Source organism: Saimiri boliviensis, chromosome 2 (assembly GCF_048565385.1).
Source record: "Saimiri boliviensis isolate mSaiBol1 chromosome 2, mSaiBol1.pri, whole genome shotgun sequence".
Lineage (NCBI taxonomy): Eukaryota > Metazoa > Chordata > Mammalia > Primates > Cebidae > Saimiri > Saimiri boliviensis.
In genome coordinates, this window is record NC_133450.1 from 146,819,330 (window position 1) to 146,836,242 (window position 16,913).

At 40.7% G+C, this 16,913-nt stretch overlaps 1 protein-coding gene across 5 annotated transcripts in view; it reads right to left on the minus strand.

Annotated features, from left to right (window-relative positions):
- PCSK5 (proprotein convertase subtilisin/kexin type 5) overlaps positions 1-16,913 on the minus strand; it is a 467,438-nt gene that overhangs the window by 245,720 nt on the left and 204,805 nt on the right. For all 5 annotated transcript variants that reach the window (XM_074394654.1, XM_074394653.1, XM_074394655.1 and 2 more), the window contains 2 exons: positions 16,282-16,494; positions 5,254-5,354 (listed from right to left, as the gene is read on the minus strand). In XM_074394654.1, the coding sequence (XP_074250755.1) occupies positions 5,254-5,354; positions 16,282-16,494 (314 nt within the window). The remainder of the gene's footprint in view (positions 1-5,253; positions 5,355-16,281; positions 16,495-16,913) is intronic.

The following is a 16,913-nucleotide window of genomic DNA, read 5'->3' on the forward strand; positions in this document are numbered from 1 at the left end:
CCTAATTAAACTCCAGAGCTTCTGCACAGCAAAAGAAACAATCATTAGAGTGAGCTGGCAACCAACAGAATGGGAAAAAATTGTTGCAATCTACCCATCTGACGAAGGGTTAATATCCAGAATCTACAAAGAACTAAAGTAGATTTTCAAGAAAAAAAACAGGCCGGGCGCGGTGGCTCAAGCCTGTAATCCCAGCACTTTGGGAGACCGAGGCGGGTGGATCACGAGGCCAAGAGATCGAGACCATCCTGGTCAACATGGTGAAACCCCGTCTCTACTAAAAATACAAAAAATTAGCTGGGCATGGTGGCACGTGCCTGTAATCCCAGCTACTCAGGAGGCTGAGGCAGGAGAATTGCCTGAACCCAGGAGGCGGAGGTTGCGGTGAGCTGAGATCGCACCATTGCACTCCAGCCTGGGTAACAAGAGCGAAACTCCGTCTCCAAAAAAAAAAAAGAAAAGAATAAAAACAAAGAAACCCACTCAAATGTGGGCAAAGGATATGAGCACACACGTTTCAAAAGAAGACAAATATGCAGCCAACCACCATATGAAAAAATGCTCATCATCATTTGTCATTAGAGAAATGCAAATCAAAACCACATTGAGATACCATCTCATGCCAGTTAGAATGGTGATGATTAAAAAATCTGGAGTCAACAGATGCTGGAGAGGATGTGGAGAAATAGGAACACTTTTACACTGTCAGTGGGAGTGTAAATTCGTTCAACCATTATGGAAGACAGTGTGGCGATTCCTCAAGGATCTAGAAATAGAAATTCCATTTGACCCAGCAATCTCATTACTGAGTATATACCCAAAGGATCATAAATCATTCTATTATAAAGACACATGCACATGTATGTTTGTTGAGGCAGTGTTTACGATAGCAAAGACCTGCAATCAACCTAAATGCCCATCAATGATAGACTGGACAAAGAAAATGTGGCTCATATACACCATGGAATACTATACAGCCATAAAAAACGATGAGTTTGTGTTTTTTGTAGAGACATGGATGAATCTAGAAACCATGACTCTCAGCAGACTGACACAAGAACAGAAAATCAAACACTGCATGTTTTCACTCATAGGTGGGCAATGACTATGAGAACACGTGGGCACAGGGAAGAGAATAACACTCACTGGGCGAGGTGGGGGGTGGAGGGGAGGGGAGAGGAGGGCAGCAGGGGATGGGGGGATGGGAAGAGATAACACTGGGAGAAATGCCTGATGGAGGCGACAGGGAGTGGAGAATAGAGACAGCAAACCATGCTGGCATGTATGTACCAATGCAACAGTCCTGCAGGATGCAAGGTGTGCACATGTACCCCAGAGCCCAAAGTACAATTAAAAAAAATCTACAAAATTAAAAAAAAATCAAAATACTATTAAACCTTCTGAACTAACAAGAATGTTCTGAGGTACAACAACACAAAAAGTTTTTTCTCCCCTCTCTTTTAAGATTACAGTATTTTCTCTCATTCTGAAATTGTCCATAATTTTTAGAAGCATCTTTGAAAACAAGGAGGCAATCTCCTACTTTATCAGAAAGGCAAGACACATGATGAGACTCCCTCAAAGTGGCTGTAGAGCTTAACACAACCCAAACCAAAGAGGCTCAAACCCAGGAAAAAAAAGGTTAAAAAAAGGAAGATTTTCAGAGGAACTGAGAATTCCTGTAGTCTTGGGAGCAGAGTAATTTCATTCCAGTATCTGGGAGCACAGTAGAGTGGAATTTGTTGTAACACATATTCTTATGTATCCTGTAGGCAAAGGATGGCCTGAGAGTCCTACTAGCTGCTAAAGCAAAGTTATTTCTTTTTCTTTTTTTTTTAAGACAGTTTCACTCTGGCGTTCAGGCTGGGGTACAGCAGCATGATCTCAGTTCAGTGCAACTTCTGTCCCCCGGGTTCAAGTAATTTTCCTGCCTCAGCTTTCTGAGTAGCTAGGACTAAGAGCACGCATCGCCATGCCCGGCTCATTTTTGTGTGTTTAATAGAGATGGGGTTTTGCCATGTTGGCCAGGCTGCTCTCAAACTCCTGACCTCAGGTGATCTGCCTGCTTCAGTCTCCCAAAGTGTTGGGATTACAGGCGTAAGCCACTACGCCTGGACATAGCAAAGTTATTCACGATGAAACTTGTCACATTTGGATAAGAGATCTGGATACTTGAAGCTTCTCTGTTTCTATATTTTGTGTTTCATTTCACTTATTTTTGTTTTTCCCCCACAACCTTTTTTCTGAGATAAGGTCTCATTCTGTTGCCCAGGCTGGAGCGTAATGGTGTGATTATAGCTCACTGCAGCCTTGAACTCCTAGTCTCAAGGGAACCTCCTGCCTCAGCCTCCAGAGTAGCTAGGACTACGGGGTGTATTCGTTTTCTTATTCTCTTAGTTTCCTGGGAAGGTTTTCAAGTGGCAGAGAGGACAATGGTAGAAGCAGCATCACGGAAGGAACCACAGTCCTACCCATGCAGGCAGACATCTGGCGTGTAAGGAAAGCAGGCTGGGGAAAACTTAGGATCTAGTTTTCTCTAATGTTCCGATGACTGAGTAAATACAGTAATCTAATGATATTCAGAAAAACAATAAATGTCTCCTGATCGTACAGGGATAGTTAGGACATGCACTTCTATAGGGACTGGCGGATTGTTGCAGCTTTTCATCTGAAGGCTCGGCCTATCCAGTTATTGAATGAACCCTAACTGGCTACACACATCCAGCGAGTAACCCAGTGTCCCAAGTCATAACTCAACCTAGAGCTGTGGCTTTCTCTCCTCTCCTTTTAAAAGAGACTACCTCCTAGATCTGGCTCCTTAACTTGTGATAGTAAAGGCTGAATCTCAAAAATACCAGTGTTCAAGTGCTGTTGAGAATTAACAGTCAGAGGAGACTGCAAGGGGTGAGGCTGGGTAAATGAGCGATGTACATTTACAAGGATTAGGTTTAGTTTTAGAGCAATTGCAGCCTTTATGCACTGAGAGAGTTGTTAGAGCTCCTATCTGCAGTTTCTTAGTTTTAGATACATTTCACACTAAGCTGGAGGGCCGATGCTTGTTGATGCTAATTTAACATCAATATCTGACCCACCCTTTTGGTACTCAGATCTTTTCCCATAATTTTCAGCTTAATTTACAGGTAAAGATTGGCCTGTACAACAAGCCAATGGAGTTACACAAAAGAGGTTTGTTCTTCCTCAGCTTATCAGATAGTTTACCATTTTGTACCCACAGTTGGAGAGACTGTTAACATCTTAAAACAGTGGATTTTCCAGGTAGCCTGTATGTTAGGAACTTCCTTCCACTCATCACAGTTTTGGCAAAAATAGATCTTTAAAAATGCTCAAAATGAAAAGAAAAAAATTGTAGTCTTTCAAGGTGTTTTGCAGTCCAAAGTGATCTTATCTCAGGCTATTTGACACATAAAGCAAGATTTTTGCATTTCAGTTTAAATCATGATTAAAAGAACTGCTTTTAAAAAAAAATAGTGTTTTAGTACTATCTCCAAGAACTGAGTATCACCTAATTCTATGTAGCAACAGTTACAGTTATCAGGTTGCCAAGTTTTAATTTGAGATAGCTTTGTGGGAGAGCATGGTAGAGGAATTCCTGATGATTTTTCCTTTAATATTTTGTGGACAGAAACATATTCCAGAGAAACAACCTAGAATTTCATAATTAAAACAATATATTTTCTAAAAATACTGGGTAGAGTTCACCAAATTAAAAACACAGACATTTAATTGAAACTTCTGCTGCCAGAACACTTTAGTGAAAAGTTGCGAAGTGAGAATTTAATAGGGTAAGTGCCAGTTCCTTGCTAAACCCAAATTTTTAACACCTTAAAAGATGTACTATGTTGAAAATGACTTCATATTTAACCTTGTCAAAAAGAAAGAAATTCAAACGATCATGAGGGCTTGGATGTCTCTCAATGTCAAGACTTGGGCAAGAAGCCATCGAGAGACAGGGCACCAAATCCAGAGCCCGTGTCCTTCGCCCAGTTTCAGTTAAACACATGACTTAGCAATTTACTCTATCCATGTTATATTCAGGTCCCACTGCCTTAACACAGGCTGTCCATCTTACAGAGGGCAGCTGTGAATGCTGGGAAACTACCTGCATCCTGAGAATGAACTAGCACGGTTCTCACTGCAATCTCTGAGCTTCTTCATTATCCTTGTATTTCTTCCCTGTCACTGGCTATTGCTCTACGTCAGGGTGCAGCCAGAGGAACGGGCCTTTCCCTCCCTAGGGCAGAGGTGCAAGGCTTTTTTTAGAAAACCACTTGTGTCATTAGTTCAGTTCCTTATGACCCTCCTGCAGGGAGAGCCTCCGAGAATAGGCCTTCAATCCCTATTCTAAAATTGGACAAGACATGTTTGGAATTCAAAATTTTTTCAGAGCTGGTACCCATAACATATATGACACAAAATCTCCAGCATGGTCTGGGCCAGCCCCTCGCAATCAAATACATGAATATTTCACAACGAATTTTATAAATATTATAAATAGCCTCAAGTGAGTTTATGGCAAACTTTGCCAAAAAATGAATTCTAGTGTTAAATTTGCAAAAGAACATTGAGTTTTCCTGGCATTTTGGATTTTAAAATGGAGGACAAGAGATTTTAGATCTGCATTATTAGGTTTTCAAAAAGTAAAGACAAATTAACCTATTTGTTTTTAGAGAGAAAAGAGATGGGGGCCTATTTATGAGTAACCTGGAAGGGCCTTTCACAGTCATCTTTTTGACTTAGAATTTCACTATATTAAACAGGATTGGAGATAAGTGGGTGGTCCTTGTCCCTGGCATATTTTATTCTGCAGAGCCAGTAGCCAGTCTGTGACTGTACTATTGTCATGCAATCTGAGCTGCCTGGTCATGCTTCAGAGAAAGGGACCAGAAATGGGCAGACCTGACCTCTCTGGGACCCTCAGGAACATTCCCAGACTAGAATAAAAACCTCAACAAGGCAAGAGTGTTAGAGCCATCTGGCATGTGTGCACTATGACTCCATAACCAAGTCATTACACAGTTTTTTTAAGCATGTCAAACCAAATCCTTATCTTCTTCTTAATATAAGGGAGTTTTTTTTTTTTTTTTAAAGCCCAAATCTTTGAAATTTTAAAGGTGGGATTGGGAAGATTATATTCTAGGTTGTCATGCTAGGGGCCATATACAAGGGAAGAGGTACGTTTTCCCTGAGATCAGGGGTTGTCACCAGTGAAGACATATAGAGATCAAGGCTTACTTGGCTTCCAGCGCCAGAGCAATGATGCCTGCAGCCATGGGGGCTGAGGCTGACGTCCCAGTGTGGTTGTCTGTGCAGCGCTGCCTCAGATCTGTAGTGATCTGGAAGACAAAGAGAAGAGTTTAGATCACTGAGGCCAATGTGAGCCACCTGGAAGCAGAAAGAAATAGACTTATAAAGATGCAATGGGCGTATATGTTAATTATTTGTTTTAAATTCCTTGTTCCTACACTCCTGTAAATCATACTACTTCCAGAGAATCACCTGCATAGATCAACTCTGAAAAGGGAAGGGTTTGGAAACTAAACTCCATTACAGTTAAAAGCTGGGTCAAACCAGGGTTAGCCTATGGATGAAAACAGAAAGATCGTGCAAATACCTCCTTAAATGCTGCTCTGGAAGCAGCTCGCTGGCTTCTCCCTAGTGCCAGTTTTGGTTAAAACTGAAGTTCTTTCCTTGCCCTAATATTTAAAAATAATCAAACATATTGTATTAAGTCCAGACACGATTGGGTAACATACGGAATAAAAGTACACAGTCCCTGCAGCCCAGCACTGTTACCTTGGGGAACCACAGATTTCAAGCCTGAAGTATGCTCTGCCATAGAAAGAACCTTTGGTTGTGGACCTGTTTCTGGAATCAGTAGAAATGTTACATGGATGAACCAAGACTTCCTCAAAGACATAACATGGATACTAAAAATAAGGCTGAAGCCAGCGCACTTGATACGCAATTACAGCGCTAAGTGTCTGCTTGTATGTTAGAGAAGATTAGCTGTTTCTTCATTTTATTTTTTAATCATAATGTGAGAACTAGGTCATCTGAATCCTTTTGGCTTAAATCCAGTTCACTTCAGCTGTGATGGAATATTACCATCCAGCAAAGGCAATCTTTCTCAGCCTTTGTTTCATTATTTTTCTAACTAATGAAAAAAATACATTAAATTTAAATTCTCCTTAAATACTATGAAACAAGATTCTAGAAACCATTGTAATAGCTCTAAGATTTTTAAAATCCTCCCTCTTGGACAAGAATCCATTTTTGCCCCCTTGGGGATAGTATCAGCTCTGGGGGAGTGCAGAAGGCTCTGAGAGGAGTTAGTGGTCTCACTGAAGTTATTGGAAGACCATTAGTAGTTATATATAATGAGAACAATATACATCAAGGTAAGTATATTACTTATAAGAAAACTGTCATGAAAGGTCAGCAGAAAGGTGAAGGGGATCCAGGCAGTTGAAAACAAAACAAAACAAAAGCCCTGTCCTTCAAAGTGCTTCCTTCGAGAGGAGTGTGAAAATTAGTTAAATTTGGTTTGGAAAGAAACTTGATCTTCACAGGAACAAAGTGCTGTATAGCTCCTTAGAGATGAACTTTAGCTTAGAAGTTTATTCTGTGTCACGCAAAGATGTCTAAGTGGACTCTTATGACCTCTCATGGATCTAGATAGGCATTCTGGCTGATTTAGTTTCACATGTGACCCTAAGTTCTTACTATCCTTTCTTTGTTCCTTTTGACTATACTAACGTTACCAGATTATCCGTACTAGATAGGTGTGGGTACTGATATAAAAGAAGTGAAAGAGTGAACAAAGATCTATAGAATTACATAGATATGGTGATGGGGGAAGGGGTCTAACCTTTCACTGCATTTTCCTGAATGAATGAATGGTGTGCAGGAACCCTGAAGCCATCTACTGAACCTCCACATCTGATGCTTGCAGAATGTTTGGGTAAATAGGGCCCCACTCACTTCTATGTTAAGAAACTGCCTGGACTTTTCATTGTTGACTTTAGAAAGGCACTTTTTTATTGTGTTAAAAAACATAAATTTACCCTCTGAACAACTTTTATGTGTACAGTGTTGTTAACCATAGGTACAAGCTGGTACAGTATCACTAAGCTTTTTCATTTTGCAGAACTCAAACTCTGCACCCACTGAACAATTCCTCATTCTCCTTCGCCATACCTCCTAGCAACCACCATTCTTTCTATGGCTATGTGTGTGATTCCTCTACATACCACATGTAAGTGGAATCTACAGTATTTGTCTTTTCATAATAAGATTATCTTACGTAGTATAATGTCCTCAAGGTTTATACATATTGTAGCATATGATGGGATTTCCTTCTTTTATAAGGCTGAATATATTCCATTATACCACATTTTTCTTTATCCATTTATCTGTTGATGGGCACGTGGGTTGTTCAGCTATTGTGAATAAGGCTGAAAATGCACATAGGGGGTGCAGAAATCTGAGTACCTGTTTTCTTCTCTTTCAAATCGATAATTCCAGAGGAGGAACTGCTGGATTGTTAAAAGGGATTGCTGCCTTAATTGAAATTATGGGTGATTTTGCAGCCTGATTTTCCAAAGCCCTGGTCCCTAAGTCAATGCATGAACACACCCGAAGCAGCTCGTTTCCGGGCATCCAGATCTGCTGTTGTTGAGATGGCCTTTCCTGCACTATTCCTATTTTACTTCACCCCACGGTCACATTCCTTTGTCCGAGTTTTGTTTTTTTCAATGACTGGTGCCTGGATTCAAGATTTTTCATGATGTTTTCCCACTTGGCTCTCCTTGCTTATTCTTCAGCTGCACCAGACACTTGTGATGCACAGAAACAAATCCAGAATAAACACTCCAAGTGTGTGCAGCATTTCTGAGTCTAATAAATAGCCACCTTCAGCCAACCTCAAATGTAACAAGCAAAGTTTTATGATCTTGCGTTTGCAAAAGGAATGTGCTCCGTCTGTATGGTGACCAGGTATCTATGCATACAACATGTGCTTTAATATAAAGCTACTGAGTACATTTATATATAAACACCAATGAAGTGTTAAATGCTATTAATGTAGGCAAGTCTGTGTAATTCCAAATCCCCATTGTGTTATAATTTTTTTCAATCACTTTAAATGAAACTTGAGACTGGTGAGTAGGGCTGGATGAGGGAGAGGAGAAAGGTGAGGGAAAGGGTTACCCCTTTAAGTTCAAAGGAATGGGGAGAAAAGAAACAAAAACATCCCCACTCCCTTCTCATCCTCCTTGAAATGGAAATTCCAGCTGGGTCATTTCAAGATGAAGTTACTATCAGAGGTGGCAATATTTAGGTGTAAATTACTAGAAAGATCTAGGGCAGGGTTTTTGTCATTAAGAGAAGCCACAAAATCAGAGTTTTTGTGTCTATCTTTAGAAATAAAAGGCAAAGACCACCAAAGAGCAGGCAATCTTGAAGAAAAATGATGTTATGAAAACTGGAACCACATGGAATCTCCCCATTAATCACAACACATGCATATAGGATCTGACCGTGTAATTTAAAGGCAAGTTACACTCAACGGTCGGCCCACTACATGGGACAGGGAGTCCAGAGATTCTACATGCAAGCACTTTCACTTTACATTCCATTTTAAAGAATGTCTCAGAATTTGGTCTAAATCCTGATGGCACAGGCTCCAAATTCTCCCAATTCACTACATAAATCAGAAACAGAATTTTTCTCCAAAGAACTTCTCAGATTGCTCAAGAAAATATCATTTGTGCCCATCAGAGTGATGGAAACTGGAAGACATCAGGCCCTGAGCCAGATCAAAGCTGTCCTGATCAGCAAATTAGATTTTCATCATCTCTCAGGATCAGTAGCAGATGGTTTCTTGGACTCCACTATGTTAGGGATATCGTCTTCCTTTGGTGAGAAGGAGTGAGTATTGTTCACGTTTAGACAGCCTCTACTAAGATGAACCATCACTTTTTCTCATCCTAAGCAATTATTTCCTAATATTTCATATTTCATTACTTGTTCTGATTGGACCTTTGATTTTAGCCTGTTGATGTAATTCTCCAGGGAATCTCAGTTCAGATTGACTTTGGCCATAAGTGACAAGCTTTTACAGTATTAATCCCATAGTCAAGAGTTTTCTCTTTCCTTGATATCTAGTGATCTGTTTCACCTTGAAGGTGCCATATTGTCTCATATCTGTTAAAAGAGCAACTGAACAGATATTTTTAAAACATGAAATGATTTTACTTGTCTGTTAGGTTGAATTTGTTTCTGGTGTTGATTTTGATTTGAACTAGAATTGTGCCAAGAAAGCTGTTTCAGACACAGCTATGGGGGAGAAGGGCAGAAACAATCTTAAATGTGTCAATGACTAAAATAGAAAAAGCTGACTTATTAAGCTCAGCAAAATAAAAAAGAACTGAAGACTAAAGACAGCTTTTTGTGTCCACAGAAGTCACAAAGACTGGGGTGAAATTCAATCACGACTGACAAGTCCATATGAAATCCCACTCTTGTGTTGCTAAAATAATCTGTAAATGTGAAGTACAAATAGAAGATTTTGCTTACAAATAGGGGGTTACTATCAATAAAGAAGAATCCCATCTTACATCACCTTGGTATCTCCATAATGTTCCGTTCAGTTCCATGTACCAAGAGATACAATATTTATTTGCTAAGTCGAATCCCTAAAATCAAGCTCCTTTATATTCATTTCATTCTATACTTCAACTCTTCCATTCATTAGGAAACACTCAAGGTCACTTCATTTACCACCATCCAAACAAAACTTGCAGAAATGTGTAGTCAACCTACAAAAACTATGTGTGTATACGTGTACATACAATTCAGGGTTTAAAGTACAGCCAACATTCTCACAAATACTACAGGTTTCGTATCCCTTACCCAAAATGCTTAGGAGCAAAAGTGTTTTAGTCCCAATTTAGATTTTAAATTTTTGGAGATTTTGGAATATCTGCCTTACACCAGTTCAGCATCTCTAATCTGAAAGCTTGAAATGCTCCAAAATGTCAAACTTTTGGGATGCCAAAATGACACTCAAAGAAAATGCTCATTGGAGTACTACAGATTTTGGATTTCTGTGTTAGGGATGCTTTATCTATCACCAGCTACCACCAGCTTCACTGCTTCTTCTAAAACTACCACAATGAGCAACTTGCAATGAATGAGGCAATGTCCAGGAGGTATTCGTGTGTGTGTATAAAATGATATATAAACCCACAGTAGCACTGCAAGGAAGGTATTTTATTATTTATTAGCTAAGGAAATGGAGGCTCAGAGGGGTTAAGTAACTTGCCTAAGGGCAAACAGCTACAAAAGGGCTGGTAAGTGGTAAAGATACCAAATCCCAAAATAGCAGTGAAAGAAAAAAAAGGCTGAGTTACAAAGTGTAGTCATTCACGAAAGCAAAGGCAACAACAATGGTGGAAATGCCTTGCGCCTGGCCCCGGTCAGCAAGTCCGTGTGGAGGCTCTCCTCAGGCCATTAAAATGAGACCTTTTCAGAAGCAACGTTTCCTTTTTGCTTTTTAACATTCTCAAGAGAACATGTGTCAAACTTCCAAACAAACTAAACACATCTGGATTCGCTAGACTCTGACTCATGAAAAATAATGGCATTTTCTAAGTCAAAAGAAGAAATGGAGAGATGAGAGAGAGTAACCCAGTACAAACGGTGAATGCATTTGAAAAATGAATTGGGTGGTAGAAGAGGAGGGAGAGGAGACAGCAGAATATTTCTGCAAAAGAAAATGTAGAGCTCTGCTTAGAAGCATTATAAGCAGTAAGATAATTCCTCCACGTGGAATTTGTTGTTCAGGCCAACTACCCCAGGCAGCAACTCTGTTTTGAACACAAATAAATAAAATGACATCAGGAGAGGGCTTAAGCAGAACATATATTCTCCCAATTTTGGCTCAGAGAACCCCTCCCAGGAGGAATGTGATAGACCCTATGTCCCAATCGCTAAGATAAATTACTAGGGTGGAAAACGTCAAAGTCTGAAAAAGTCCCCAAAGAAAGAGATCATTTAATGATGGGAGGGACTGGAGGGAAGCGGAGCCTTATTTATAAAACAGAACTTGAGAGAAACGTCAGGAGGGGGTGAGGGGTTATAGACAGGATCTTTTAGACTTTTTGACACAAAAAACAGGTTATATGAACTGCTTTATCATGTAGCAGGATTCCTGCTGGCAATTTTCTATGCTAAATATCCTGTCAAATAACGTTTGACTTTTACCAACCTACCAAGAGAAGAAGTTTCTCTGAAAGACACAGAGCAGCTCCCTGTCTTCTGTAGCTATATAAACAACGTGTGAAGCCTCCATCCCGCTAAATGTTTGCTAGCCATTTATGCACGAATATTTATTGAGCTCAGGCTCTGGAAAGGAACAAAACACAGTCTTCATCCTCAAGTAGTTTCCACTGTAGCATGAAAAACAGACAGTAAGTAAGAAAATATGTGCTACCACGTGAAGTAGCTATAAGTGCACTAGAAAAAACTGAACCGGGTAAAGGAGTAGAGAGTAGTGGAGGGGTGTGCCCCCATTTTAGAAAAGGTGATGAAGAACATCCTCTTTGAGGTGAAATTTGAGAGGAGACATCAATGAAGCGATATTTGGTAGCAGAGTGTTCTAACAGAGGGCACTCTGCACATCAGAGAGCTCTGGTTTGAAAAATCAGACAGAAGCCATGACCTTGGGGGCTCAGCGCTAACACTGCTGCCAGAGGACCTAGCAACTCAGCTTTAGTTTTTTGCAAGAGGTTCAATTGTCTGAGGGAGTATGAAAAAGGAATGAAATTCAAAATGAGTAGACTAAATAGTGAAAAACAATGGAAACGTATATATTCTAAATGCTTCTTTATGACTCTGAAGAGAACACAGAGCAGGGAAGAAAAGCACGATTCTTTGGGGATCCATCCTGACTTTGACTGGAATCCAAGCTCTACAATGTACTAGCTGTGGTTTTTGTTCGCTTGTTGGTTTTAACGTTTCAAGCTTTAGTTTTCTTGTCTGCAAAGTAGGAGCACCATGATCTTTCTGCATAGGGTTTCCCAACAATACAATGAGATGTTGCATTCGACGTGTGTAACACAGTGTCAGACACAAAAGAGGGGGCAAAAAATGTGATGTTTTCAACATGTTAATATATAAATGTATTACTTGCAAGACGTAATAAAGTATGAACAATTATGTTAACAAAAACATTCTTTCCTTATATGACTTTAAAATAGCTAGCCATTTTAAATGATTTCTATTTAGCTTATGAGAGAGCTTCTTTCATTGTAATCTCTATACTTTGAATGCTTCCTTTGCTGTAATGAGATATAAGGCTGCTGCTGATCTACATCTACTGAAGCATGAATGCAACACCAAGGTCCACAACCGTGCTAGCCGTAACAGCAGGAAATCAAGGGACAGAAACTTCCCTATGTTTTGAAACCCAGGGCACGGTTTTCCTGCTTGCCTATCATGAAAAGTCATTTTTTGCAGAACCAGTAAAATTTATTTAACAAAAATGCTCTCCCAGAAGCAGAGAGGAGATTTTTTTCCACTCTCCTCAGCAACCGTCGTGGTTCAAAACACAAAGGTGCTCTATGAATGAAGAATGACAACAGTGCTCTTCTGGAGAGGCTGCAGGTGACAAAAGAAAATGAGTGTCTCAGGGAAGGGGGCCTAGCAGAAAGACAGGCACTACCATTCCTGTAACACTCAATCACGCACACCACTAACAGGATGTGGGCATCACTGAGGGACGAAAAGCGTTTGGGTTCAAAGCCTGGTGAAGGCAAGGCCCCAGGCGTAACACAGGATTATTTGTCATTCTGATATCTAGAAGGAAAAGGGGTCAGCTGGACCATGAAAGGCTGATGTTGCTGCCAGCTCCATCATGTTCAAACTGTTAACATGTTCCCGATCAGAGTGTCCTTCTTTATAGGTGAAACAGATCGCAGTGTTTTATAGATTGGAAAAACTGAGGTACAACAAGCACCTCTCTTAGCAGCTGGAAAAATGCCCTAACCTCCCAGGATGCAGAAAGCTACAGGAGCTTAGGCGACAATGCCACTGGCCATGCACCGAGCTGCTCCTGTGTATCAGGCCCCAGGCACCTTAACTCAGTATTTTGTTATCTTCGTGGAAATCTCTGAGGTCGGTGCTGGTATTATCTCCATTTTACAGATGAGGCAATCAAGACTCCATGGGGGTTGCTTATCCACTGAGTGGTCTCTCCGAAGCTAGAGACTAATACAAACAGCTTCCAAATTTCTTCTCGAATTGGGGGTAATTTGGAGATTCAGGCAAAATAAGGGAATCTAAGAGCTAGCTAGAGAAAATTTGCTAACATAATCTCACAAAAGCAGAAGAAAGGCACTAAACAAAAAGGAGGAAAAAATATAAGTTAAATATATAGAGTGAGTCAGTGAAGCCTTTGATATCACAAGCAAAAACTGGGGAAAGGTCTATGGCCTCATGAAGGATATGAACACTTAGTCCCAGTGTCCACTTTCCCTAGTAAGCTCTCTCCCTGCCCACGGAATGCATCAATTTGTCTACCCATGGGAGAATCCTAAATGACATGCCTGTCATGGGAGTCACAGCAGCAACCACACAACCATAGCAAATCGCAATGAAGGGCCCAGGAGGGTTAAGTTTAGAGAGGAAAACTCACAGCAGTGATTCTGCAGTCCCTCTGTACACACCGTGTTCTGTCATCTGGACCAAGACAACCTTTTTACCGTGAGACTATACGCTTCTCTTAAAGAAGGCATTTATAAAACTTAACAATACCCTCCCCACAGCAATCACCCCTTAGAGAATAACAGGACTGACCAAATGGGCACAATTAGTTCGAGGCAATAGTGAGTTTGACTTAAGATGATTTCAGACTCTAGAGGTAAAAGATCAGAACTCTTACTCCATAGTTTTCATCAGGAACTTCACGATGCAGGACTGATGGATGTCACTCCATACTAGCGGATGTTGACCATGAGTTAGAAGACATAAGGTCTTCTTATTTAAACGCAAAGAGATATTTCTAGGTTATGGTATTTCTTTAATGAAGGCAAAATTTCATTGCGGCATCACTTTCCAGTTAAGGAAGCCAGAAACTTCAAAGGCAAAGCTCATCTCCGCATTTTCACCGTTTATATTTTACTTAGTGTTTCAGAATTATGCTTACTGATGAATGATGAAAGTAGTGAGAAGTGGAATTGGGTGCTTATATTTAAACCCACATGTTGTGGAGCCATTAGGGAAAGATGGGACATGTATACAGGGAGGCAATTTTTACCTAAATCAATATACAAAATTTAACTAAAGAAGGTAGTAAACAGAAGGTGAAAAATCAAACATAAAAATCATATAATAACCAGGAATCAAGAGGAATATAATGGATGTGGGTTAAGATTTGCACAAAGGAGGTACAGTCCTATCCCCTATAGACTGCGGTAAAGGCAGATGTAGCACCAATAGAGTGACCCCAACCTGCATAGATCTGTTAGAGCCAAAAGCAGGGTGTTGGCTAAATGCTAAAAAGTGTCAGGTACAGCAGCTTAGGTCTCCCTTAAAAAGACAAATCCTGAGACAGTTTACAAAATCATCATCAGGAAAAAGAACAAAGTGCAAAGGTGTTTGAAATTTATAATCAGCAGCACAGTGCTGGACACCCCCGAAAAGGTTAGAGCTTTCCTAAGCACTGAAAGCCCAGGCACGGTGCTAAGCACTTTTTACTGCCTTCCTCATTTATTCTGTAATCACTCCATGAACTATGTGCTACTAAATGCGCTCTTTGCATATATAAATATGTTGAGACAGACAGATTAATTTGTCCAAAATTACTCAACTAGCAAATAGCTCATGAGTGAAGGAAACTCATGCAGGCTGAGCCTGCCACATGAACTCCTAATCACACTGGCTGTTTGCCTAGAATGCAGGATACGTTGGTAAACGGGGGATCCCCTAAAACTTCTGTGCTTCTCCAACCAGCAAACTTTGTGCTGCCTATAAGAAATGCACCTTTGGGAAGCTGAGGAGGGCAAGAGATCGAGACCAGCCTGAACAACACAGTGAAACCCTGCTTCTACTAAAAATACAAAAATGAGCTGGGCATGGTGGCATGCGCCTATATTCCCAGCTACTTGAGAGGCTGAGGCAGGATAACTGCTTAAAACCCAGGCGAAGGTTGCAGTAAGCTGAGATCACACCACTGCACTCCAGCCTGGGAACAGAGTGAGACTTCGTCTCAAAAAAAAAAAAAAAAAAAGAAAAAAGAAAAAAAACACACTTTAGCCAGGTGCAGTGGCACACGTCTGTAATCCCAGCACTCTGGCAGACTGAGGCGGGTAGATCACTTGAGATCAGTAGTTTGAGAATAGCCTGGCCAACGTGGTGAAATCCTGTCTCTACTAAAATAGAAAAATTAGCTGGGCACGGTAGTGCATGTCTGTGATCCCAGCTACTTGGGAGGCTGAGGCAGGAGAACTGCTTGAATCCATGAGGTGAAGGTTGCAGTGAGCTGAGATTGCACCACTGCACTCCAGCCTGGGTAACAGTTAGACTTTGTCTCAAAAAAAAAAAAAAAAAAAAAAAAAAAAAAAAAGAAGAAGAAACACATCTTTTACAGAGGTTTCGTTCATGTTAACTAAGTATAGTTTTGATGAAATTCTGAGTTTGTTTACGCATTTCTGTTTTTCACACTGAACTGGCTGTACTTAGAAACCAAAGCACTAAGGAGCACAGGGCTGGGTCAGGCGTAGACTCCAGTCTCTTCTTTGTTACTAACTCACAATGTGAACGTGAACCAATCATATAACCTCAATGAAGCTGAAGCTTAAACATGCCTAAGGCCACATTAAATGTTGCAATGTGATGACCGGACAAGTATTTTCAGCTGGTAATGTTTACACCAGGCGTCCCCAAACTTTTTACACAGGGGGCCAGTTCACTGTCCCTCAGACCGTTGGAGGGCCGCCACATACTGTGCTCCTCTCACTGACCACCAATGAAAGAGGTGCCCCTTCCTGAAGTGCGGCGGGGGGCCGGATAAATGGCCTCAGGGGGCCGCATGCGGCCTGCAGGCCGCAGTTTGGGGACACCCGATTTACACCTTCTTGTATTATCAGCTAATCTAATTTTCTATTACCATATATTACTTGTCTTTATCTATTTATGGTTCTCCCTTTGTATTTGAACATTACATAAACAGATCGTGATGGGCATGCAAATGTCACGTACGATTTTCTTATCGTAGGACTCCCCGCTGCTGTAGGTTGTGGCCAGCGTGGATGAACACTCTTCCAGGTACCAAGGTTTCTTTCCGCTTTCTGCAGTGCTGCTGATGGAGATGGTGTAGATGCTGTTGGTGTAGCCATCACAGGAGCAGTGGTCTTTGCTCCTTCCGCCATTTCCAGATGCCCAAACAAACACAGAGCCAAGGCCTCTCCGCCCCTGTTCACAAACAGAGAAAGCTAAATGACGGTGTGAAATGACTCTAAACGAAGAGGTCAGCATCAATTGAGCCAAATCGTGTATTTGCAGGTGGGGTGTGTTGCTATCTTAACATGCTGGGCTTAAGCGCCTTTTGGGAATGAAGTAAGAGGAGTTGCTTTTATAGACTAAAATGGTCAGAAAAGTTATAACAACACACATGATGACTATAATGGCTAATCTTTATAGACCAAGCACAACCCAAAGCATTTTACATGAACTGGATTAATTCTTTCAACAATCCTGTGAGGCTGGCACAATTCCTGTCCCCATTATGCTGTAGAGAAACAGAGGTACAGAAGTTATGTAATTCAATCAAAAATAATTTTTTTAAGGAAGTTAAGTAATTGTTCCTAAGGTCATAAGCAATAAATGGTAGA